The sequence below is a fragment of the Furipterus horrens genome, unplaced genomic scaffold (genome assembly GCF_987537825.1).
Source record: "Furipterus horrens unplaced genomic scaffold, mFurHor1.1.pri manual_scaffold_15, whole genome shotgun sequence".
NCBI classification, from domain to species: Eukaryota; Metazoa; Chordata; class Mammalia; order Chiroptera; family Furipteridae; genus Furipterus; species Furipterus horrens.
In genome coordinates, this window is record NW_028327185.1 from 391,837 (window position 1) to 414,496 (window position 22,660).

Here is a 22,660-nt window from a genome sequence, read left to right on the forward strand (position 1 = left end):
CTGGAGATCTGGAAGCTTCCAGGAGACTCGTGATGTACATTAAATATGAAGGCACTGGTCAGGTGGCTGGGGTGGGTTCCCTGCCTCTCTCTGCTCTCCCGGCGTGGTGACAGGGGGACAAAGCAGCGCCTGCGCTCAGGGAGGCCCACGTCCACTGTGTCTTGTGAGCCCCCCACAGCCCTGTGTGGCCACAGGCTCAGAGAGGTCAGTGAACCTGCCCTGGGATGCACAGTCTGGGCTGGTGAGTGTTACACTGCCTCCCAGATCCCCTCTGCTTTGCCGGTAGTCCACCCCACCCCCTTAGTGTCCCAGGAGCTAGCCCTGGCCTGGCCTCAGGGAGAAGAGCTGCCCCTCCACCCCAGCCTGAGCTTTGCTGGGCATACAGGCAGAGAGGGTAGCATCTCTCGGGTGGAGGGTCGGTTTGTTCTCACTTAAAAACCTGTGTGCCGCTCAGCACCGGAGGCATCTGCTGCCCAAGCCCCAGGGGTCTCTGGCCCTGCAGGCAGCTGCTCTCTGAGCCGAGCTCCCTGCTCCTCCCTCGAGTTACCTGCCAGTGGCTGTCACCTGCTCAGCAGATGGCAGACTGGTGGCACCTCTCCGTGGGCTGTACCCAGATTGGCTCAGTCATGTCCTGGTTGCCCCTGAGCTAAGCCATCTGTGCCTGAGAGAGACCCGCCATCAGAGAAAGGTAGAAGGGCCCTCACGATCCCTGGAGGTCATGGGGACAGAGCTTAGGACCTGAGACCAGAGGCAGCTGTACCTGGCCCTGCAGAGTGAAGCTTTCAAAGTCCGTCCCGTGGCAGAAACACCACCGCCCTGGCTGCATGCTCTCCTAATCCGCTCCTGCCCTCTGTCTCCCAGTGGCACTTGGAGACCCAGGGAACTGGGGGGGTCGCTGGCAGGGACGGGTCTGTCCTCCTCAGGGCTCATTCTCATAGGTGACTGATAGAACGCGTTGCCTTTTAAATTGGGAAGCAGAGCTGGACTGAAAATGAAAAGTTAGTTAAAAATGAAACCCAAAAACAGAAGGTGGAATTACTGTGGAGACGGGGGTCCCTCACGTGATGAGGGTGCTTCTCCTATTGGCCTCCCGAGAGACCCTCGGCAGACTTGGCATTTGATATGCTAAAGGGGGCATTGTTGCCCCCCAAAGCTCACTCAGAGAGGGGAGAGAGAGAGACTGATCCTTGAATCTCAAGGTGTTCCTGCCTCTGAGCTGGAGCAGAGCCTCTGGGGACCGGGAAGCTAGAAGTGCTCCAGTTCCGCAGACCTCGCGGTTCCGTCAGCCGGGGGCCTGGGCCTTGGGAGGGAGACCGGCCCCTCGCTCCTCCAGAATCTGAGGGTGGGTTGCACCCTGAGGGGCGTGCAAGGCGGCCCAGCTCCTGAGAAGTGGGGTGACACCCCAGCTCCAGGCCACACCCCCTGGAGGCAATGGCTGCACAACTCCCTGGGAAATGAGGACTTTTAGGGGGAAAAAAAAAAAGAACAACAAAAAAAACCCCGATGACTGCATTGCAGTGCCTCCAAGATGGAGCAGGCTGCCCCGGGGCTGTGTAGGCTCCTCGCGTCGCCCCGCCGGCACCCCGTGCCAGAGGCAGGGAAGTGGGTCACCAGCCACCCGGCTCCAGCAGGGGCACTGGCAGAGCAGAGGTGGAGGTGGCTGCTGGTGGGGGGGGTTGGCAGTGGGCATGGTGGCTGGGCTGGGAGGTTCTTCCTGGGTCCTGGCCTTTTTCTCAACACCCAGCTTTCCACCACCAAGGGAACATTGAGCTGAAACCTGCGTATCCCCTTCCCGACACCATCCAGGGCAAGATGCCTCATCATTTCCTCCTCTTTCTCTCCAGAAGGGCAGCCTTGGTATCTACCCACCTTGTTTCCCAGATCACAGACTCGGAGCTGAAAGGAACCTAGGAAACCCTGCCGTCCGATCCCTTTATTTGAGTAGCGAGGAACCTGAGACCCAGCGAAGTGACTTGCCCAAGGTCACACAGGGGCTGGGCAGGGCTGGTCCCGGTGCAGAGGCCCAGCGGCAGTGCAGAGGGGACTGGGCCACGCTGAGGGAGACCTAGAGAGGGGTCCCAAGAGGCATAGGGACTTCCTGCGAAGGGATCAGTGAATCTGGATGAGCAGTTCAAGGTGGCCAAGAGGACAGAGGCGCCCACAGCAATGCCACAATCTGGGCTTCCGCGGAGCCCCTGGGAGCCCCCTGCCTGCACCCTCCAGGGCCCTCAGAACTCTGGCTGCAGCCCAGCTTCCTGACCTTGTCAGGGTGATGGGGGACTTCCAGGGGGACTCAGCCAGCCCTGGACCAGGGTGCTGCTGCCATCAGGGCTAGAGGGAGGCCAGGCAGAGGGCCAAGACCCCAAAGCCAGTTCAGGGCATGCTCGTGTGAGGGGACAGAGGGAAGAACACGGTGAACCACCAACATGTTCCAGTTCACAGAGCTGGCTGACTGCCTCTCTGGACCTGTCCCCAGGGCCACCTGGCAGTCTTCCTCCAAAGCTGCCAAAAGAGAGTGCCTCTCTCAGGGTCCTGCCCCCACTGCTGTCCTAGGTCCTGACACTCCCTACCTGTGTCCAGGGTCCTGACCTCCATCTCCCAGAGACCGGACAGAGGGTGGCCTGGGTGGGGACAGAGGCCTCCCGAGTGCTACATGTCTTCCAAAGGCAGGGTGAGCTGCCTCCTGCGTGGGTGTGTTTGGATGAACTCTGCTCCGAGCTGGCCCTGCCTCTGACCCTGGAATCCGGACGCTCTGGCTCCTAGTTGGGTGTGCTCTCCCTCTCTGGACATCCTGTTTCAAGGACACAGACTCACTGGGTCTCAGCCAGGAGAGTTTGGCCAGGATGGCAGAGGCAATGGAAAGCTCTGGAACTGGAGTGGGCAGAGTCAGAGGGGCCCTGGCGGCTGTGCTCGAAAAGCTGGAGAACTGTCACCTCTCCTTGCCGGTGGTGGAAGCCACAGGGAGACAGACCGCAGGGCGTTGACTCTGGCTTTTAAAGGTGTGCGTGTGGGGAGGGGGCACCCGCTGCCAGGATATGCACACAGGGGTCGGGCTGTCAGGGAGGTGGCTGCACAGGGGCCTCCTTGGGAGAATGTGCCTTCTTGGGTCACATGACCGAAACATCAGTCCTCAGGAGCAACTAGTTAAGTTAATTAGCTCATCCATTTAAGCAGGGGTGAAGGTACTGGGGCCTAAAGACCATCTGGGCCAGCGTCACTCTGGTTTCCCCAGGAAGCTCTGCTGTGGCTGGGCAGGGAGCAGATGGACACTCCACCGGTTCCCCTGTGTGGGGCCTGGAGCAGGAGACAGAGAAGGACCTGAGGCTGCTTGGGCACTGGAACCCCAAGGCCACCTTGAGATGGTGCATCGTTACCCTGCCCTTCTGACAAAGACACAGGGTCTTTGGGCTCTGAGATGTCACCCCAGAGAGAGTAACAGCCAAGGTCATGCAGCAAGTTAGTCCAGGAACAGACACTTTCTCCTCACTCCCTAAGCAGACCGAACACCCCAGGAGCACCCAGAACCCAGGTTCCCAGCCTCCCCAACTGGGACCCCCTCCTCGGGAGGAGATGTGTGAGAACCACTGTGGTGGACCACAGAGACCCAGGCGGTGGGGGACAGGGTCATGGCCTGGCTCGCCTGAGCAGCCTGCCTCTGTCCCCATCTAGAAACAGCTGGCCCGCTGTGAGGACACCGTTGCCTGTGTGGTTTATTGGAAAATGCACCTCGACTTTGTAGTTCTGTGAAGTGGGTGCAATACTAGCTCCATAGAAACTTACACTTGAACATGTCAGGAAACAAGAGAGGTGTTCAGGGGCCGTTTGTAGCTTCTTAAACTTGAAGTAACACTTTGTGATGGGTGGGGATCCATTGAGTGGGAAGAACTAACCAGCATCAGAATCCAACAGTCTGGGGTCAGATCTGGTCACCGCCCCCGATTGGGCCACTGACACCTTCAGAACAAGTTTCCCCCATGATTTACGAGTCGGTGACTCCAAAGGTGAGTCTCCTGTCCCAGCCTCTGAACGCCGGGCCCTTGTTTCTAAGTGCTGCCGAGATCCTTCATCCTTGGTCGGGCACAGGGCCTCCAGACTGAACTCACAGCCCACAGCCCCGCGCCTGCGCCCTCATAATGAGTGACATCACTGTCCTTGCAGATGTGGGAGCCAGAGACCAGAAGCCTTCTGACTCCTCTGTCCTTCAGCAACACATTCAGTCACCCAGGCGAGGAGGCTTCATTCAAGCTGGGCACATCCACCCTCCACCCCCCACCCCCGCCTGGATTCTCCTTAGCCCAGGCCAGCATGTCTTCTGTGGAACCAGCTGCCATAGGCCAGAGCTGGGCGCCGGCGCTGTGTCCTGGCAGCCGCATTGCTGTTACTGTGTGGGTCGGAGCGTCCTTGGCCTGGCCTGCTGGCCTCTTGCATCCAGGGCTGGCGCCCCTGTGTCCACACGGCTCCCCCTTGAACACCGCCTCCCTTTCCTCGGGCTTGGGGACGTGGGCAGGAGGTCCGAATGTGCAAAGGCTCTGTGGCAGGAAAGAGCACAGCCTGTCAGGATTGGAGGGTGGGAGGAGCCATCCCTGGAGATGCCAGCACAGGAAACATGCAGGAGAAGATGGATGGGGAGGAGGAGCACCTGGGGAGGAAGGCGCAGCTGCAGCCGCGCACCTGGCCCAGGTGGTGCGCAGGGTTAGCGCTGGTCACAGTCCAGCTCCACGCCCCACCTCTGTGCCAAACCTGCCATGAGCTCCTGGAAAGTGTTTGGGGACTTCCTGGGCCACATGGAGAGGCAGGCTGTCAGTTCTCTGCCTTGTTGCTGCCTGGGGTTGTTTAAAAGCCTTCGAACTGCTGTTACCACCCTTGTGGGGGGCCCTCTGGGCCTTCGAGACTCTGAGCAAACCTCAGTTGCCTCTTCTCCAGGGACCACAACACTCCCACCTCCCCATTTTGATCAGCTCCCTGAACTTCCTGCCTCTTCCTTCCTCCTGGCAAAAGAAGCTCTGCGGGTTTCACAAGAGAAGCCTGTCTCCTCGGCCAGCCGTGCGGCTGGAGTGTGGCGGAGCCGGGGAATCCCTGTGCCCTCCTGTCAGCATCTGACCTTGAGCTCTTGGCCCTCAAGTCCCCTTTTCCATCTGAAGAGTGGCGGGGGTCTCCGGCATTAGTCCTGTGCGGATGCGCAGCCCCAGCCGGCTGGCGGCCGCGCGCACTGTCCGAGCTGCCGGCAGCCTGGAAATCCCCGAGTCAGCTTTTCCTGCGACCGGGTCGGTGACGAGCGAGCCGCCGCGGTTCGCGGTTCGCAGTTCGGAGACGGGCTGCCTCCCAGCACGGGGCCGCGTTGCCGCAGCGCTGCAGTGGCCGCGGGAGCGCGGGGCGGGCGGGGGCGCAGTGGAGGGAGAGAGGAGTGGATCCGCTGAGCTAGTAGGAAGTCCTGGGGCTCCTCCGTGAGGCCCTCCCCAATCCTCACATAGAGGGGCTCACTTCCTGGGTCGAACCCCGAACTTGGTGCATGGTTCTGAGTGCGCAGAGCGGGAGCAGACAGGAAGGGCTCTGCTGGCCGTGCAGCAGCGGAGGGGGCGCGGCTGGGAGGGCTAGGGGCAGGGTGGAGGCCCGACACCCGCAGCAATTCCACACTGAGCTGGGGCCTTGCGGTCTCCGCGGTGGGTGTTGGGGACTGAGGTGGAGGCAGAGGAGGGGCACCCAGGCTCGCGGTCCCCCTGCCCTAGGCTTCGAAGGGCTGTGTCCCTAAGGCTCAGCCTCGTGGTGGGTTGCGACCTGGGAGCCAGGCGGGGTCCTGCGCAGCGGACACCGCTGCGCCCCACTTTCTGGGCTCCCCAAGAGGCCGCTGACGGTCAGAGCTTTCGGGGAAGAAGGAACCCCACCTCCTGGCCCCTCCAGATTCTGCCCATTGTCTGCATCGCCCTGCTTCTTCCTCCCCTTTTCTTTCCTGACTCAGGAAACCTCCATCCGTATCCCCTGAAGCAAATCCGCTCCCTCCGGCCGCTAGCTGCCCCGCCCGCCCCTCCCCCAGCCAATCCCCGCGCCCGGGAGGCTCTGGAAGCTGGTGGGTGGCGGGGGTTGTGGGGGCATCGTAGAAGCGCACGGAGCGGGCCGGGACACCTCTGTTGTCCCACGGGCTCCGGGGACGGGAAGCCGGCCCCACGACCCCAAACTTCTCCGGGGGCGCGCCAGGTGGCACCCTTTCCCTCACTCGCGTCCCTCTGCACCCCTTCCCCTCCCTCCCAGCCCACAGCCGTCCCTGTTGGAGCGGGGATCGGGGCGCTCAGGGGGCGAGTCCCGCGGCGGGGATCGCCGGGGTTGGGGCCGCGCTTCGCCGGCGGGGATCGCCCTGGCGGGGCGGCCTCTCCGTGTGCAGACTGATGTGAGGAGCATGTCAATTGGCGGCGGGGGAGCGGCTCGGGCTGTTACTACCGCAGAGCGAGCGCGCGCGACGAGCCGGCAGAGGCGCCGCAGCGGCCAGTGGCGCGAAGGGGCAGAGGGGACCCCGGCCGTCCCACGTTCGGCGCTCTCTCTGCGAGCTCGGTCCGCAGTGCGGCCTCACATCCCGGTAAGAGGAGCCGGGCAGGACGCCTGCGAGGGGGTCCCGAGCGAAGCCGCGCCCGGGCCACCTGCGGCCATCCGGAGGGCCTGGGCGCGGGGTGGGGGGCGGGGGAATGCAGGCAGGGTCGCCACACCGGGACGCTGGTACTTTCTGGGCTCGGCGCTCACAGCCTGAAAAGCTAAGTGCAGAACGGAGCGGGTGGTGGGGACTGGGCTCTGGAATCCACTTGCGTCGGAATTGCCCGGTTAGTCCCGCGGGGGGCGTACCGAATGGTCCTGGGGACCCCACCCCCACCCCAGACCTAGTTCTCACGGGAGCTCGGGATGGTTGCTGGGAGCAGGGAGGGGGTGGTTAAGGCGCCCGGCTGAGAACTTGGGATGGCGCGGAAAGGGGGTGCGGGGCACGGGGGTGTGGGGCACTTGGGGCCTTCCCCGCCCCCACTGCAGTGGGGAGGAGCCTGAGGGCCCACGGGCGGAGCTCGTGGGTCCCCTTGCGCAGAGCAGGGCGCAGCAGGGACCCTCTGACATGCGGAGCCTGCTGCCCCTCCTTGCTCAGTGCCCTGCTGTAGCCGTCTGGGTGTGGGGCTGGGAAGGATGACAGCATCTTCTCCCCCTTCCTCTCCTGGAAACTTTCCCATCCTCAGCAAGCACTTTGCTGGGGGGGGGGGGTGGAGAAAGTAGGGCCCGAGGATGCTGGCCCTCTGCGGAGCTGGGAGAAACGGGTGGGGGCGGGGAAGGGGACACAGAGTAGTAAGTGTGCGTGCTCTGTGCGGTTTGCTGTGTGACCTTGGGCAAGCTGTGGCACCACTCTGAACCTCAGGGTGGTGGAGTGCTTAGTGATGGGGAATGGGGGCGAGGTGGGGTCAGGGTGGTCTGGTGAGCCAGCCCTCAGGGGCTCCTGCTTCAAGCCTGGGCGCTCAGGAATTTGTGGCCTAGGCTGGCTGGCCTCTCTGCTAGATGTCAGCACGGATGGCAGTGAGGAGCTGTGTACCGGCGGGCTCCAGGGGAGATAATGAAGGTTCCCTTCTGACCTGCCCTATGACCCTGGACAAATGCCTACCCCTCTGGGCCTCAGTATCTTCATCTGGAAGATGGGTGCCCCACGCCTGCCCCAGCCCTGACCCCTGCTGGCCCCAGCATGCAGGTGAGGCCCCCTGAAGGGCCAGGGCCTCCTCTGACCTGGCCTCTGGGGAGACTGGAGCTTCTCTTCACCCCAGAAGGCTGCAGGGCGGGGAGCCCCTCAACCTGCTCACTCCCTATCACATCCTGCTCCCAGCATCTCTGGTGCAGGGGGGGGCCTCTGCTTCCCAGCACTCGACAGGGGGCTCAGCTGTCCCTGAGGGACACTTTCCTGGGTCGGGCAAGAGTCCCGTGGGTTAAAGGGCTTGTCAAGGACTTTCCAAGGTCATGTAGCTTGGCACCAGGGCCAGGCAGCGCTGCTACCCACCTCAGACAAGGGGGACCTGAAGGATTCATCACAATGATCCGCATCAGCTTCTGTGGCCTCCCAGCCCTCCCAGGAGGGGCTGACCTTCCTCCTGGGGTGTAGGCTGCTGCGTTTTCAGTGGAGAGGAAGCAACAGCTTCTCACTGCGCCTCCAGGTGTCGTGGGAAGAGTCCTGGATTGAGGTAGGAAGCCCGAGTTTAATTCTAGGCTCTGCCTCCAGTGTGGGTGCCCTTGTGTGACCTTGGGCAAGCCCCCGTTTTCCTCCTCACCTGGGCACTGAGAGGCGACCTCCCAGGGTCCTTCCCAGCTGGCCACTCTGTGCAGGAGGTTCTGGGCTGGGGTCTGAGGAGCAGGACATGGGCTTGGCTGGGGGATGGGGCAGGTGGCCTCCAGGAATTCCCAATGTACACCCCACTTCTGTCCTCAGACCCCAGATCTGCTGGGTATTAGCCGTGTGACCTTGAGCAAGTTATTTGACATTTTTTGAGCTTCAGATAGTTATCAAAGTGCAATGCTAGTAGGGATGTTTGGGTTAGGGCTGTTGTGGAATGCTTAATGGGACACTCCACGGGTGGCAGCGTTGACAATGACAGTGAAGGCTGGTGGCAGGTGGCTGGGGCCTCTCTGACAGTGGGACAGGGGCTGTGGGCTGCATGGCAAGGTTTGTAGATATGCAGGGTGACCTCCGTGGATTACAAAATGGCGCTGTAGAATGGGGACTGCAGCTCTGCCTCTGTCTTTTTGTCTGTCTCTGACTCTGTCTGTCTCTCTGTCTGTCTCTCTGCAGCAGCAGCCTTGTGGGAAGGAAAGGGCTTTACTTTGCTCACACGTCTTCCCCCACCCTCTGCCACTCTGGTCTCTCCTGTGACTCAGACCAGGAGGCCTTTGCTCACTCCCTGTAGCTTCCAAGAATGAGCTGGCCAGGGCCGGGAGGATGAGGCTGGACCCCTGCAGTGGCGGCCAGAGGCCTATCTGCACCTGGAGGCTGGGCCACAGGGGCACTCCCGAGCCCCAGGATGCCAGCCCGGATTGGGTGCCCTGGATGGGTCGGCAGAGGGGTGGCAGTGTGCTGTGTGACCTTAGGCAGGTTGCAGCCCCAGTTTCCTCATTTGCGAAGTAAAAGGTTGGTTTAGATGAATCCATTGTAACCACTTGGTTCTGCCTTTGCTGTGGGGGTGGGGTGGGACGTTTGTCAGGCACAGTCCTGTGACAGACAGCCTGGGAGAGGTGAGGACTTGTCAGTATCAGTGACCATGCTGATGGTTAACAGCAAAGGCTTTGCAGACAGATCCAGGCTCTCTCCGTATTAGCTGTGTGACTGTGGACAAGTTACTGAACCTCTCTGGGTCCCAGTTCTGTCATCGTGAAGTGGGAATAATATTACCTGCCTCTTAGGGCAGCTCAGGTTCACAGATGGGTGGGGATGAAGCCCACAGTCCTGTCGTCACTGTGCACAGGCTTCTGGGAACGCACCCGATTTCCTGCCTCCTTCTCATTCTCCACGGGCTGGGGGCTTCGGGAGCTTGCATGCACCAGCCCTTGTCCCAGGGCCTGTGGACGGAGGAGCCGAGGGGCCTCTGTTCACAGTCAGCCTTGAGGAGGGGATGGGACAACGAGGACTTGGAACAAAGGGCTGTGCAGGGAGGCGCGGAAAGGGGCCCAAGGTATTGTCAGCGCTCCATCTTGGGTTATGGGGCAGCTAGTCCCACAGAGCACACCCGCTAGAGAAGGGCTACCCCTCACCCTACACCCTGCAGCCCCGCACCCATGAGAGCTGTCCAGGGCTGAGTGTCTGCGGGGCACAGAGTGCAGGACACGAGGGCGGGATGGCTGGGCCACCAGTCAGAGGGTCATTTGTGTGACACAATGGGACTCACGTCCCTCATTTTGACACGAGGGCTTTGTTCTGTGCTGTCTGTGGGGTTCCCAGCTCTTGCAGCCCAGGACTTCATGATTTAAAAGTACCTGTGCGACGTCTAGGTTAAAGAGAAGCCTCTGCACAGGTGCGCGGTGCTGATGGTCGCGGGCCAGCAGGGCAGGAGGGCGACCCTCAGTAGGGACACACTCAGGAGCCTGTGTGGCGCAGCCCTGTGGTCCCCGAGCACCTGTGGTTCTGTGCGCTTTGCTGTCAGGCCTCTAACTTTGACGCCAAACGTGGCTGGTCCCCCTGGCCGCTCACCAGTGCTCAGAGAAGGACCGTAGTGCCGCCTCCCCTGGCCCCACCCTCCCCAGACCCGACCCCTGTGGAGCGGACACCCCCACAGGCCCCGCTCAGGACCCACAGCCTCTCTGCCTAATGGCCTGTTCCATGCTTCCTTGCTCGGGGGTCTGAGCTGCCCGCCCCGGCCCTGAGGATGAGCTTTCCCCTCCTGCTGTTCTCACTGGGTCCCTGCTCAGATGCCGTGCCCTGCACGCTGGGTTGGGGTGGAGGCGGCTGCAGTGGGAAGGAGCGAGTGCTGGGTGGCCTTGGACAAGTCCCCTCGCCTCTCTGGGCCTCTCTTTCCTGCAGCTCTAGAGCTTCTAAGATGTGTTTCCTTAGCTTCTGGTGGAATAAGCAGGGGTGAAACGCCCTGTAGGCTCATCCAAAGAGGGACAATGACACTAGTTTATACAGATGCCCCAGTGTGTGGACGTGGTGGTCAATACCACAGATGGTCTAGACTGGGCGAGGGTCAGGCTGGAGGGTGCAGGCATTGCCCAATGAGCCCTCTGACCTATCCATTCGTCACACACACGCACTGAGCATCTGCCACGTGCTGGCCATTTGTCACACGCATGCACCGAGCACCTGCCACGTGCTGGCCAGCAGTGCCTACATTCGTGGACCGCAAATCCTCGTGAAGGGGAGACCACGACAAGCAGAGTGTGTCGGGGACAAGTCAGTGGTGGGGGGAGGTGCCAGGGGTCAGAGAACCTCTCTGTGCCAGAGCCAGAGTCTGTGGGGAAGAGCATGTGGGGCACAGGAACAGCAGATGCTGAGGCTCTGAGCTCGCGAGCAAAGACAGAGTTCTTGGATGGGGACAAGGACTTGCTGTTTGACAACAGGCTGCTCCGCCTGCTGGGCTGGGGACAGACTGGAGGGGACCCTCGGGATGTCATCAGGCCCCTTTCCTCTCCCCCACAGCCGTCCCACTGCCACCATGAGGAACATCTTTAAGAGGAACCAGGAGCCCGAGATGACCCCTGCCACCACCACGGCCATGGTGCCCGTCGGGCCCGTGGGGAACTCCACCGAGAGTGGGGGTGCTGGGGAGAGCCAGGAGGACGTGTTTGCGAAGCTGAAGGAGAAGTTCTTCAATGAGATGAACAAGATCCCCTGTGAGTGCCCCTGAGGCTCGGGGCTGGGGGGACATGGGGGCAGGATTGGCTGGGCTCTCTCCTTGGTCCATGTTCAGGCTGGATTATTGGGGAGCCCCCTCAGGAGTCGGGCATATGGATGGGCTCACTGAAGGGAGCAGGGGGTTTCTGTGGCCCAGCCTCCCAGGAAAAAAATTCTTACACACTTAGGAAACTGTCACAAGATGAAACCAAAATCACGATTCAAGTCCTCCAGCCACACTTAGGAACTACTCTGTTTCAGAAGACAAAACATAGAAGCTCCCACTGCTTCTGTGTTATACGTGTTTTATGAAGTGAAGCTGGTGGACCATTTCGTGTTAGTTACATTAGCTCCGGGGGAACCTCGTGTGATGGACATTCTTGTACCTGATGGTGCCCCAACTTCTGAGTTCCTGGCCAAGTCTGTGTGGGAGACTCAGGGGAGCCCCCCTGCCAGATGAGACGGGGGCCCAGCACCAGGGCCCTGCTCCAGCCTGGGCACTATGTGGGGTCTTGGCTCTTCCTACCCCCCGGAGTCCCAGCTTCTCCGTCTGTCAGAGTGGCTGACACTCAGAGCCCAGTTCGCGTCCCTGCTTGTTCAGGGTGCCGTCTCCCCAAGAACGGCGTGTCCACAGGGCAGCGGGCCAGTGAGAAGGCAGGGGAAGCACAGGTGCGACTGCCCTGCACCTTGCTCCCGGGCAGTGTGGGGGTGGGCGGGGTGCGCCCCGACCCAGGGCCAGCCCTGCTGACCGCCGCTCTCTGCGTGGGTAGTGCCGCCCTGGGCGCTGATCGCCATCGCCGTGGTGGCCGGCCTCCTCCTCCTCACCTGCTGCTTCTGCATCTGCAAGAAGTGCTGCTGCCGGAAGAAGAAGAACAAGAAGGAGAAGGGCAAGGGCTCCAAGAACGCCATGAGCATGAAGGACATGAAGGGCGGGCAGGTAGGGCAGCAGGGATGGCCCCGGGCAGCCGTCCTGCCCCCAGGAGGCCACTGGGCTCTGCAGCGGCCTGGGCCTCTACAGACTGCGCGTAGCCCCCGATGGCTACGTCTGTGGTTTTGCCTGTCTGCCATGTGCTTGTTGGAGGGGGACGGGCTGGGACTGTCCTTGAAAGGGCAGAGGAGCAGAATAGTGCATGGACCCCAGGGGAGGCTGTTGGGACAAAATGTTGCAGAGAGACCTCAGCATCCAGGTGGCCATTGAAGGCATGAGCTGTGGTTCCTGTCAGAGGGTCCCGTGGCTGGGGGACGGGGTGGGGACATGACAAGGCCCCAGGATGAGGCCCAGTGTCACTGTGCACCCCTGTCCTGTGAGGTTGGTCAGTCTGGGAGGTGCCCTCACACACCCAAGTTTATCCTGGGAATCTGGCAGAGGCTCTGCCAGGGTGACAGCAGGCGTGTCCTGTTCAAGGAGTCCACCTGGGAGGGGGGATGGTGGGGGCAGGGCCTGACCTCAGAACTCAGCCAGTGAGCAGAACATTTCTGCGTGTTTGTGTGTGTGCACATGCATGTGGGTGGAACATGGGGGCCTCAAGAATGCCCCAGCCTGGTGTCTGAGCTGCAGTGTTTTCTGTTATCACATTCTTCCTTCTCTGCCCTCTGTGGACTCACGCTGCCCCTGAACGCTTGGACTGCATGCCCGGTAAGTCTTGCCCACGGTGGGTGGGGCCTCAGCTGGGGAATCCATGTGGGGGGGCTGACAAGGGACAGCCTGGGCCGTGCAGGGAGATAGGCCCAGGGCAGGCTCTGGGGGACTGTCCACCCGTTCAGCCCCATGTCCCTCCCCCATGCAACCCAGGCTCTGAGCCGGGGTCTGCACAGAGGACTCACTCCCATTGCCCCGGTGCCCAGCCAGCCTGCTCTGTTCCCTCCTAATTCTGCCCCTCTCTCCACAGCCCCCACAGGACGATGACGATGCAGAGACTGGCCTGACTGAGGGGGAGGGGGAAGGCGAGGAGGAGAAGGAGCCAGAGAACCTGGGAAAGCTCCAGTTCTCCCTGGACTACGACTTCCAGGCCAACCAGGTGCGGGGCCGGGCGCAGGTGGACTGCGGATGGGGACAGAACTGGCCCGTTCCCATGGAGGGCAGGCTGGGAACTGCACAGTGTGCCCCTGGCTCTGGGAAAGGGCCCTTGGCCTGGCTGGCCCCCATTGACCTGCCCGACCTTGGGCCAATCGGTGCCCCTCAACTTTGGTGACCCCTGTGTCATTCCCAGTTCCTGGGGATGGAGGGGGCCAGCCTTCCTGTCCAGCACCAGCTTGCACACGCACCAGCTGCTGATGCTGCTCTGGGCAGGGCTGGGCTGGAGCAGCCTGGAGACTCAGGCCGGCCTCGCTGTCCCCACAGCTCACCGTCGGCGTCCTGCAGGCTGCGGAGCTGCCCGCCCTAGACATGGGAGGCACCTCAGACCCTTATGTCAAAGTCTTCCTCCTTCCAGACAAGAAGAAGAAATACGAGACCAAAGTCCACCGGAAGACGCTCAACCCTGCCTTCAATGAGACCTTCACCTTCAAGGTGACAGAGGGCTGGGGGACAGTGTGGCTGTGTCCTGACCCCAGCCCCACCTGCCCCCTGCCCACCTTCCTTGCTTCTCAGCCACGGCAGAGGCCCTGAACCGGCTGGGTCTAGAACGAGGGTCGGCTGGGCTGCACCCTCCAGGAGCATTAGGATCCCCCACTCTGGTCCCGTAGAGCCCAGCTCTTCTCTCTGTCTCTACAGCTCCCTTGGAGTCCTGTGGGCCACGGGGAGAGAGCCGGGCCTGGGACCCGCCCTCAGCAGCCCGTGGCTCACGAGCTGCGCTGACCCTCGGCCCCTGCCTGTGTCCCGCAGGTGCCATACCAGGAGCTGGGGGGCAAGACCCTGGTGATGGCCATCTACGACTTTGACCGCTTCTCCAAGCACGACATCATCGGGGAGGTGAAGGTGCCCATGAACACCGTGGACCTGGGCCAGCCCATCGAGGAGTGGAGAGACCTGCAGGGCGGGGAGAAGGAGGAGGTGAGAGCAGACATGGGGGTCCTGGGCCCCTCCTTCAGTCTCCCCAGCGAGGGGGGCCCCACGTAGAGCACGGGGTGGCTCCTGGGTGCCGGCACCTGGCGGCGGCGCTGCTGCCGCTCCTGAGCCTTTACTGTCACTTAGGCCCAGTGGCTCAGGGCTCACGCCTCCGTTGACCCACAAGGAAAGCCCATGTTTGTCCTATCGGGTCCCCAGCCCCTCGTCACCCACTGTCAGGGCCGCGGGAGGCCCGGGGGTGACGCTGAGACACCAGAGGATAGAGGGATGGGCCGGCCGTGCTGGAGGCAGTGGGAAGGCTGGGTGACCTGGGCCTGCGTCTCCCCCTGCACAGCCAGAGAAGCTGGGCGACATCTGCACCTCCCTGCGTTACGTGCCCACGGCCGGCAAGCTCACCGTCTGCATCCTGGAGGCCAAGAATCTGAAGAAGATGGACGTTGGCGGCCTGTCAGGTGCGTGCAGAGCTGCGGACTGCCACTGGGTGGCACCAGCGAGCCAAGTCCGCGGGAGCACCGCGCGCAGCCAGGGCCCCCAACGCTTCCAGCGGGACCCAGGAGTTGAGTGGCTGGGGGTCCGAGCGCAGGGGATCTGGCTTCCTAGAGCCTCCCTTTCTCTGAGGCCACCCCGCCGCCCTGCTCTGAGCAGCTTTCCAAGCTCTCCTGCCGGGCCTGGGAGACCAGGGAAGAAAGGGTCTGAGAAATGTCACCCCCCAGACAAGTTGGTGACTCAGGGTCCTCCTCCTCTGGGGAGCGTCGGCAGTGGACAGGGCTCTACCTGGGAGGGGCTGGGGGTGCTCTGGGGGCCTCGCCCGCGGCACAGGCAGCAGGTACGGGCGTGCGGTGGCTCCTGCCTCTGCTGGGCCTTCCTGAGAAGCTGCTGGGGCGTGGGCTCCAAGGACAGGTCCGGCCGCCAGCCCAGCCCTGTCACTGACCCCGTGTGTGACCTTGGGCAGGTGACGTCCCTTCTGTGGGCCTCAGTCTCTCATCTGCCGGGTCAGGAGGGTGGGACTGGGCCCCCCAGCAGCCTCCCCGCCCTGCACGGGATGGACATCACCAGGAGGCCCCACATGTTCTTGCCACAGCCTGACCTAGGCTCTGGGGGCCCGGGGGCCATGGTCCGGGCAGCCAGAGGCCTGGCCACAAGTGGCCCTCAGGGGACTTCCCCTGTGGCCCTGAGCGGGGGCTCACTGTTTCTTCGGGCGCAGCAGGGGCCTCGGGGGCCGCAGGGCGGTGGGAGGAGCTGATGGCCCCCCCCACCCCTCTTCCTGCACAGACCCCTACGTGAAGATCCACCTGATGCAGAACGGCAAGAGGCTCAAGAAGAAGAAGACAACAGTGAAGAAGAAGACGCTGAACCCGTACTTCAACGAGTCCTTCAGCTTCGAGATCCCCTTCGAGCAGATCCAGGTGCCCGGGCGCTGGGGGCGGGCGGGCGGCGGCGGCAGAGAACCGGGCCCCTTCCAGGGCAGTGCCCACCTCACCTTCCTCGGGAGCAGGGCCGGCGCCTCCCCCGAGGTCCCCTAGGGCCTCGTGCTGACCTCCCTGCACCGCCCTCCTCGCCGTGCCTGGGCTCCTCGCCGTCGGGCGGCCGGTCTGCAGGGGGTGACGGAGGGCCGGGCCGGGCGGGCGGGCGCCCCCCCCCCCCCCCCCCCCCGCCAACCCGGGCCTGCTCCGTCCCCGCAGAAGGTGCAGGTGGTGATCACTGTGCTGGATTACGACAAGCTGGGCAAGAACGAGGCCATCGGCAAGATCTTCGTGGGCAGCAACGCCACGGGCACGGAGCTGCGGCACTGGTCCGACATGCTGGCCAACCCGCGGAGGCCCATCGCGCAGTGGCACTCGCTGAAGCCGGAGGAGGAGGTGGACGCTCTTCTGGGCAAGAACAAGTAGGGGCAGCGGCCGCGCCCCGCGCCGCCGGCTCGGACACCGACGAGGCCCAGAGCTACCAATACCTCAGTCTCGCACCTTAGAGGTCCCCTGTCCATCGTCGCGGTCGCGTCCTCGTCTCCCCTTCCCTTCCGTCTCTCCAAAGGCCGGCTTCCCGCCGGGGGCCCTGCGAGGTCAAGGGAAGCCGGCTCCCGTCACCGCCCCGGACCTGCCCCGCTGCATGCCCCGTCGTGGCCCCTCACGGTCCCAGGCCCTCCGGCGGCGGACAGTCACAGCTCGGGCTGCTGTTGCGTTTCGGGACCAAAAAACGGCAGCACTTCCGGTTTCCTGTCGGGGGGGGGGGGGGGGGGGGGATTACCCACAGGCCCGCGCTCCCCGCGTGCGTGCGTGCGTGCGTGCGAGCGCATGCGTGCACACGTGTGCGGGGGTGTGGGCGTCCCTGGAGGGAGCCGCGGGGACAGAAGGCCTTCGGGGCCCCTGGCTGGAAGAGGCCCTCGGTCTAGGGCAGGTCGGCCTGCGGATGGGGCTTGGGCCGGCTGGGCCGCCACCGGAGCCGCGCTGCGTGCGCGTGGCTGCCCGGGAGGCGGGAGGCAAGAGGCGGAGGCTGGATCCGGCCCGAGCGAGGACCGCAGGCTTCCGGCGTGGTTTCTGGGACGGCCGCGGCCGAGAACTACTCACTGGCTCGGCCAGACTCCGAGAGGGCCTGTCAGGCCTGGGACCGCACTCTGGCTGACAGTTCACGGCAGACAAACCACGAAGAAACGGGAGCCCCTCTCCGCAAAAGCCCAGCGTCCCTCCTGGGCCGCGCCCCTGGGCGAGCAGACGCTCCGGCCCTTCGCGGAACAGGCGCCCTGCGGCCCGCCGCTCCCCGCCCGCTTCGGCTTGTTTTCGCCTTTAACCCAAGTGGAGCCGCCTGTGTGAAGGCATGTCACCTGCGCAGAGCTTTGCAAGGAAGGCCGAGCTTAGTCCCTTGAGGCCCAGGTGAGGAGGGGAGGGCCGTGGGCAGACTTCTACCGAGGCAGACGGGGCCCAGGTGCTGCGAGGGGCCCGGCCGCCGTTCCCTGGGGGCGCCTCTGCGTCCCGTCCCGGCAGACAGGGCCTCCTGGCAGCCGCTGGCGGAGGACACGGGCTTCTGCCCCGCGCTCCGTGTCCCAGCTCCTGTTCCCCCCTTGTCCCCAGCATTGATAAAAAGCCATATGTGTGTTCCTCAAGTTTGCACTGAGTCCCCTTCCAGACCTGCAGCCTGGGCAAGAGAGGCCGCCCCAGGCCCTCCCAGCGCCCCCAGGTCCCCGGGCCGCGCCTCCCCGGAGACAGCCCCACCTGCGCCAGCCCGCTTCGGGTGGCTCCTGCGACAGGCGGACCGTGGTGCAGAGGTGGGCTTGTGCGGTGCAGCCTCAACAAGGCGCCTTTCGTTTTAGTGAAAGCAGGAGAAGGTGCTAGGTTTCTGCCCCCTTTCGGGGGAGCCGGGGACCGTGGGACGTGTGCGTGGTACTGGCCCCCCCCACCGTGTGCACACACGTGTGCACGTGTGTTTACAAGTGCGTGGTCAGCGATGAGACAAGAGACGCCCGGATGGCAGGGACCTGCAGAGACAGATTGGGGGGGGGGGTTGCTGGGCTTGGCTCCCCTCCCCAGAGCAGGGGGATTTTGGTGCTTTCTCAGGGTGCCCTGTACGTCCCCCAAACCTCGTCCTAGACCCTGCCTGTTCATCTCCCTTCCTCCCACTTTCTTCCACCTGGGAGGCTTCCTGTCGCCCTTCTAGAGCCCAGGGTTGGCCACTATCCTCATGGGAGAACAGGAAATGGTAGGTGCCTCTGGTGGCTCCAGTGTCCCTGGGCCTGGGGATAGGGGCTGGATTTTGTCGCCCCGGACCCACCTCTAGAGGGCAGCCTTGAGAGGTGGGGGCAAGTGGCTAAGACTCTTTGTCAAGGGTGGCAGGAAACACCTGGGCATAGGGAGCCCTAGGCCCAGGTGTGCCATCCCAGCAGGAGGCACCTGTCAGGCCTGCATGTATGTTTTCTCTACCTGGGGGTGACGTTCCCGAAGCTACAGAGCATCATTCTGAACCCTCACGGCCGTGCAGGTTTCTTTCTGGGGCTCTGGGAAGCTGGGGTACAGGCCCTGCGCAGGGTGCAGGGCGGGTTTGGAGCGTCAGGGGCTGCCAGTCCTCATGCCCGAGGTCTCTTCCAGGACAGGGAGGGGAACAAAGGGCTGAGAACTTGAATCCTGCCCCTGCTCCCCCCCCCCCCCCTGCCCAAACCTGGGCGAGGCCAGGAAGCTCCATTTTCTCCTTTCTTCCTGAGCGCCAAGTCAGCCAGAGCCACAGGCAGGTGTTTGGACTTTGGAGGGGCAGGTGCTGGGCATGAGTGGGCAGTGATCCTCTGGGGGCCCTTCAGCCGCACAATCGGTCTGGGGTGACTGTGCTCACAGGCCAGAGCATCAGTGGGAGGGAAGACAGGGAGCTGCAGGCCTCTGGGTTGTGGGGTGCTTGTGGGTGAGCCCAGAGGTTGAGAAACCTCCCCCGTGGTCAGGGAGCAAGAGGCCCCCAGTTCTTTAATGTCCTGAGTTAATTTGTGGTCTCACCCAAGCTCACGGAGAGGGGCAGTCCCTGGTGCCACACCCCCCTCCCCCCGCCAAAGGAACTGTCCCCTCCTCCGCTCCGCCCTCTCCCACCCCCAGAGGGTAGCAGGCAGGGAGGTGTGCCACAGCCCCGTGACATCGTTGCCAGATTGGACAAGTACTGTAAAAACGCAGGATGCCCCGTTAAATTTGAATTTCAGATAAACCACATATCATTTTAAAGTGTAGGCGCGTCCTAGGTGTGACAGGGGACACATTCCACCAGCGTGGTTTGTGTGGCTCTGAAGCCTGCGTGGCAGCCTCTCCCTCCCCCGCCCCTCAACCCAGGCATGCAGATGGGCCCCAGGTTTCACTGTTCCCATTTTTTGAGCTGCAATATTGAGAAGGGGACACTGTGACTTGAAGACACACAAATATACTTTATTTTTAAGTGACAACCTTTTGAAGCCATTTGCGCCCCACCTGGCCCCCCACACATGTGTAGCTGTATAGACGAGAGGACAGTCCACGGCAGGCGTGTGACTGAGCCGCCCCCTTCGAGGTGCATGTCTGGCCTCCTGCACATAGCGCATGGCAGGGCTGAGTGCCCGATCCCACGCCTCGTGTCTGCGTCCTGAGGCCTGTCCCTTGTCCCTGCCTCACCTGCCGGGAAGCCCCCCGTGGGGCCATTCCCGGTCCCGCTGCGCGGTCCTTTGTCTGCCAGGGGACCCTCCGTCCCCTGTGCTCTGTGTCCAGACTGGTGTCCGGTGTCCCCTGTGTGTATGTGAGGTTTCCCTTCACCTACTGTGTGAATTAACTGAAAAGCCATACAGGCGCTCCTGCTGGGGCTGGGCCCTGCTTCCCCCGGTGTCCCGGCCCCAATGGGCACCCACAGACCCTCCAGAAGGGCTCACCTGCTGCCTCCCCGCTGCGTCAGACGGTATCATGAGGGCGAAGGTGTCCAGGGCTCCTGGTGGGGTCTCAGGCACTGTGGCCACGCCCGGCAAACAGGCTCCCTCCTGCACCTGCCCCTGTAGGGCCAGGGTCTTGCTGGGGACTCCGGTGGGTCGGTGCCTTCCTGGGGCCTGCGCAGGCGGTCCAGGCCGTTCAGGAGCAGCTGCCAGTGCTCAGCCCGCAGCCAGGTCCCCGTCACCATGAGGGGTGGACAGTGTTCACTTTACATGGAGGGGTTGGGACCCTGGATGGCACCTGGGGACTGCAGGGCTCCTCTGAGAGGGAACGGGAGGTCTGGATGGGGTATCGGCCAGGGGCACCTGCAGCGCCCGTCCCACCTGACCTGGAAGGTCTCAGGCGACTCCGGTGACGGCGGCAGGAGCGGTGAGGATGGAGCCCCAGGCAGGTGTGTCAACGGCCAAGGTGGCCAGGTGGGCAGTGACCCTGTGCTGGGGCGGTGAGGCGGGGGAAGGGGAGGGCCTGATCCCCTCAGCGGACAGAAGTGAGGCCAGAAAAGAATGAGGATGAGTGTGTGTGACTGGTGACGGTGGGGAGCATCCCCCACACCCCAGGACTGGGTCCCTCTCACAGTAGCCTGGCTAGTGGTCACCCTGACCCCTCCCAATCTAAGGATGTGATTTGCTGCTTTCTGGAAGCTTCTACACCAGGGGTGCCCCGAGCCTGCCTGGCCCCCAGTTGCACTGACCCCACCAGGAGCCCAGTCTTGTCTCCGCGGGGACACGTTCACCCCTACCCGCTTGGCAGCGCCTCTGCCCCTTTGTGGACCCTTGTCTGATCTCTTGTCAAACTGTCATTTTGTAAGAGCTGCGTCTCCTTATTAAAGAAATGAGCTCAGAGAAAACTGGGGGTGGGGGGGTGTCTCTAGTTGTTTGCTGGGCAGTGGCGGGGGGGTGGGGCACAGCATCCGGGTAGGGCAGAGGGTCTGAGGCTCTGAGCCCAGAGTTCAGTGTCTTCCTTAGGGAAGCAGCCAAAGTGTCTGGGGTACAAGGGGACCCATGATGGCTTTTCTGGGGGGCTGGTGACGGAACTGGGCTTGGGGAGTTCGGAAAGTGAGAATTTCTGCAAGGACCTCAGTGGCCTGTTGAAGACTTGAGCTGTGTGCCCTCTGAGGCACAGACACTGGGCTTCAGAATTCTCGGGGAGAGAGGGCAGCGGGCCCTGTCCTGGCCCCCTCCCCCTGGGGCAGGGCTGGGGGCTGCAGAGTGGACCCTGCAGAGCTGGGAAGTTCACTGGGCCCCCACCCGCATGCCTGGGCAGGCACCTCTGTGAGTTTGGATTTAACGTCCAGTCACCCCACGTTGGTTGCTGCTCCAGCTGGAGGCCAGCAGTGGTCTTGGCTCTCTCGGGACCACCACATGGATGGCAGAGGGGGAACCAAGGACACGAGTGTCCGGTGGGACGGCAGCCACAGCTCCCTCGTCACTGCGCCCTGCTCTGCCTTCACAGAAACGACCCCACTCCTTGCTGACTCTGGGGACCCTCTCGGTGATGGGGACCCACGTGTCACAGGCCACCAGCAGGAGGGTGAGGCCCCAGTGGCCGAGACAATGGCATGAGTTTGCACCGGGCAGCCTAGGAGCCTAGGAGCCCAGGAGCCGCAGAGACAGCCATGCAGCTGAAACAGTTTTATTTGCTCGTTTATAAATACTGTTGTGTTCACAGGCATCATTCAGGTGCGAATATTATTATCCCCAAACTCTGACACGCAGAATACTTAATAATATTATATAACAACCATCAGGAAAACAGATTCATTCATCTCAGGGTTGAAAGGCCACTCAAAATGGCTTAAAAATACATTCAGTTCACGAAGCGCCCTGCCCAGCCCGCCCAGGTGTGTACAACAGGCTGAGGTCCAGCCACACTCACCTCTGTGGGGACTGACGTGGGACTGAGGGGCAAGGCGGGCAGAGGAGACACACACCAGGGAGGCATGGGGACCCCGTCCGACCAGGTTTGCGGCAGGGGAGATGGAGGGCGGGTGGCTGGAGTGCAGTCTTCTCTGAGACGGGCAGCCAGGAGATGCTGCCCTTCAGGGCTCAGGGACGCTGGTGCCAGGGCTGCGCCCCCAAAGCCTCTCCTGCCCAGCTGTCTGGAGTGGGGGTCAGGCAGGTGTCCCTTGTTCAGGTTCTGCACTGGTTTCAGGGGACACACGAGGCTCCCCAAGTCTGCAGGCCGGAGCTGTCCCAGAAGCTCTGCCAGTCTGTCCCCAGCGGGGAGTAGCCACACCGCTCCGGACATGAGGCCCACGGCCCCGCCAGGCAGCCCTCAGGTCCGAGAAGGGCCAGGGGCTGGGGCGGCTGGTTCACAGAAACCTCCCCTGAAGCCCCACGGCTCCCACACAGGAGAGCAAGGGGTGGAGGCAGGGGGAGCAGAGGGTAGAAGGACACAGAGCATCCTGATGTCATCTTTGGGAGCCCCAAGAGGAAGTCACAGGGGCCTGGGGGGGTTTGGGGGAGAAAGAACAGAACGTCCGCCTGGCAGGTTCAGTCCAAGTGGTAAGAGGGGCAGTGGGAGTGAGCGGGTTACACACTTTGACTCTGTTGATGCAGAAGCCAGATACCCCGAGCTCAGCAGCCGCTGCGCCCCCCCCCCCCCGCCCCCCCGGCAGATCCCACCATCCTACGTGCTCCTGATTCTTCCCAGGGAACCCAAACCCTCCTCTCACGTGCACTTGCCGGCCGAACTGTTCTGCTTCTCAGCCTCCGGGACCCCTGTCCCCTAGTGGCTGTGACGCTGACAACCGCTGGGGTACAACGGAGCCCATCTGCTTTGCAATCTCATCAGAACACAGATCAGTACCCGCCCTCCGAGGCCGGTTAGGGAGGCTGCACCAGTGGGGAGACCTGCTCGCTTCCCTGCGCGAGCTTTGCTCCCCCGCCACCTCCACACTGGCAGCCAGCACCC

General features: G+C 62.9%; 1 protein-coding gene across 3 annotated transcripts in view; it reads left to right on the forward strand.

Moving 5' to 3' along the window:
- Positions 1-16,559, forward strand: part of SYT2 (synaptotagmin 2) — a 45,389-nt gene extending 28,830 nt beyond the window's left edge. The window contains exons 1-9 of one of the 3 annotated variants that reach the window (XM_090263209.1): positions 6,088-6,568; positions 11,132-11,325; positions 12,097-12,263; positions 13,225-13,344; positions 13,668-13,835; positions 14,151-14,318; positions 14,668-14,785; positions 15,606-15,739; positions 16,016-16,559. In XM_090263209.1, the coding sequence (XP_090119335.1) occupies positions 11,148-11,325; positions 12,097-12,263; positions 13,225-13,344; positions 13,668-13,835; positions 14,151-14,318; positions 14,668-14,785; positions 15,606-15,739; positions 16,016-16,222 (1,260 nt within the window). In that variant the 5' untranslated portion in view covers positions 6,088-6,568; positions 11,132-11,147 and the 3' untranslated portion in view covers positions 16,223-16,559. Of the gene's footprint in view, positions 1-6,087; positions 6,569-7,470; positions 8,190-11,131; positions 11,326-12,096; positions 12,264-13,224; positions 13,345-13,667; positions 13,836-14,150; positions 14,319-14,667; positions 14,786-15,605; positions 15,740-16,015 lie in introns of those variants that run through there. The other 2 variants (XM_090263210.1, XM_090263208.1) reach the window with 2 other exon arrangements.
- Positions 16,560-22,660: the final 6,101 nt, after the last annotated feature.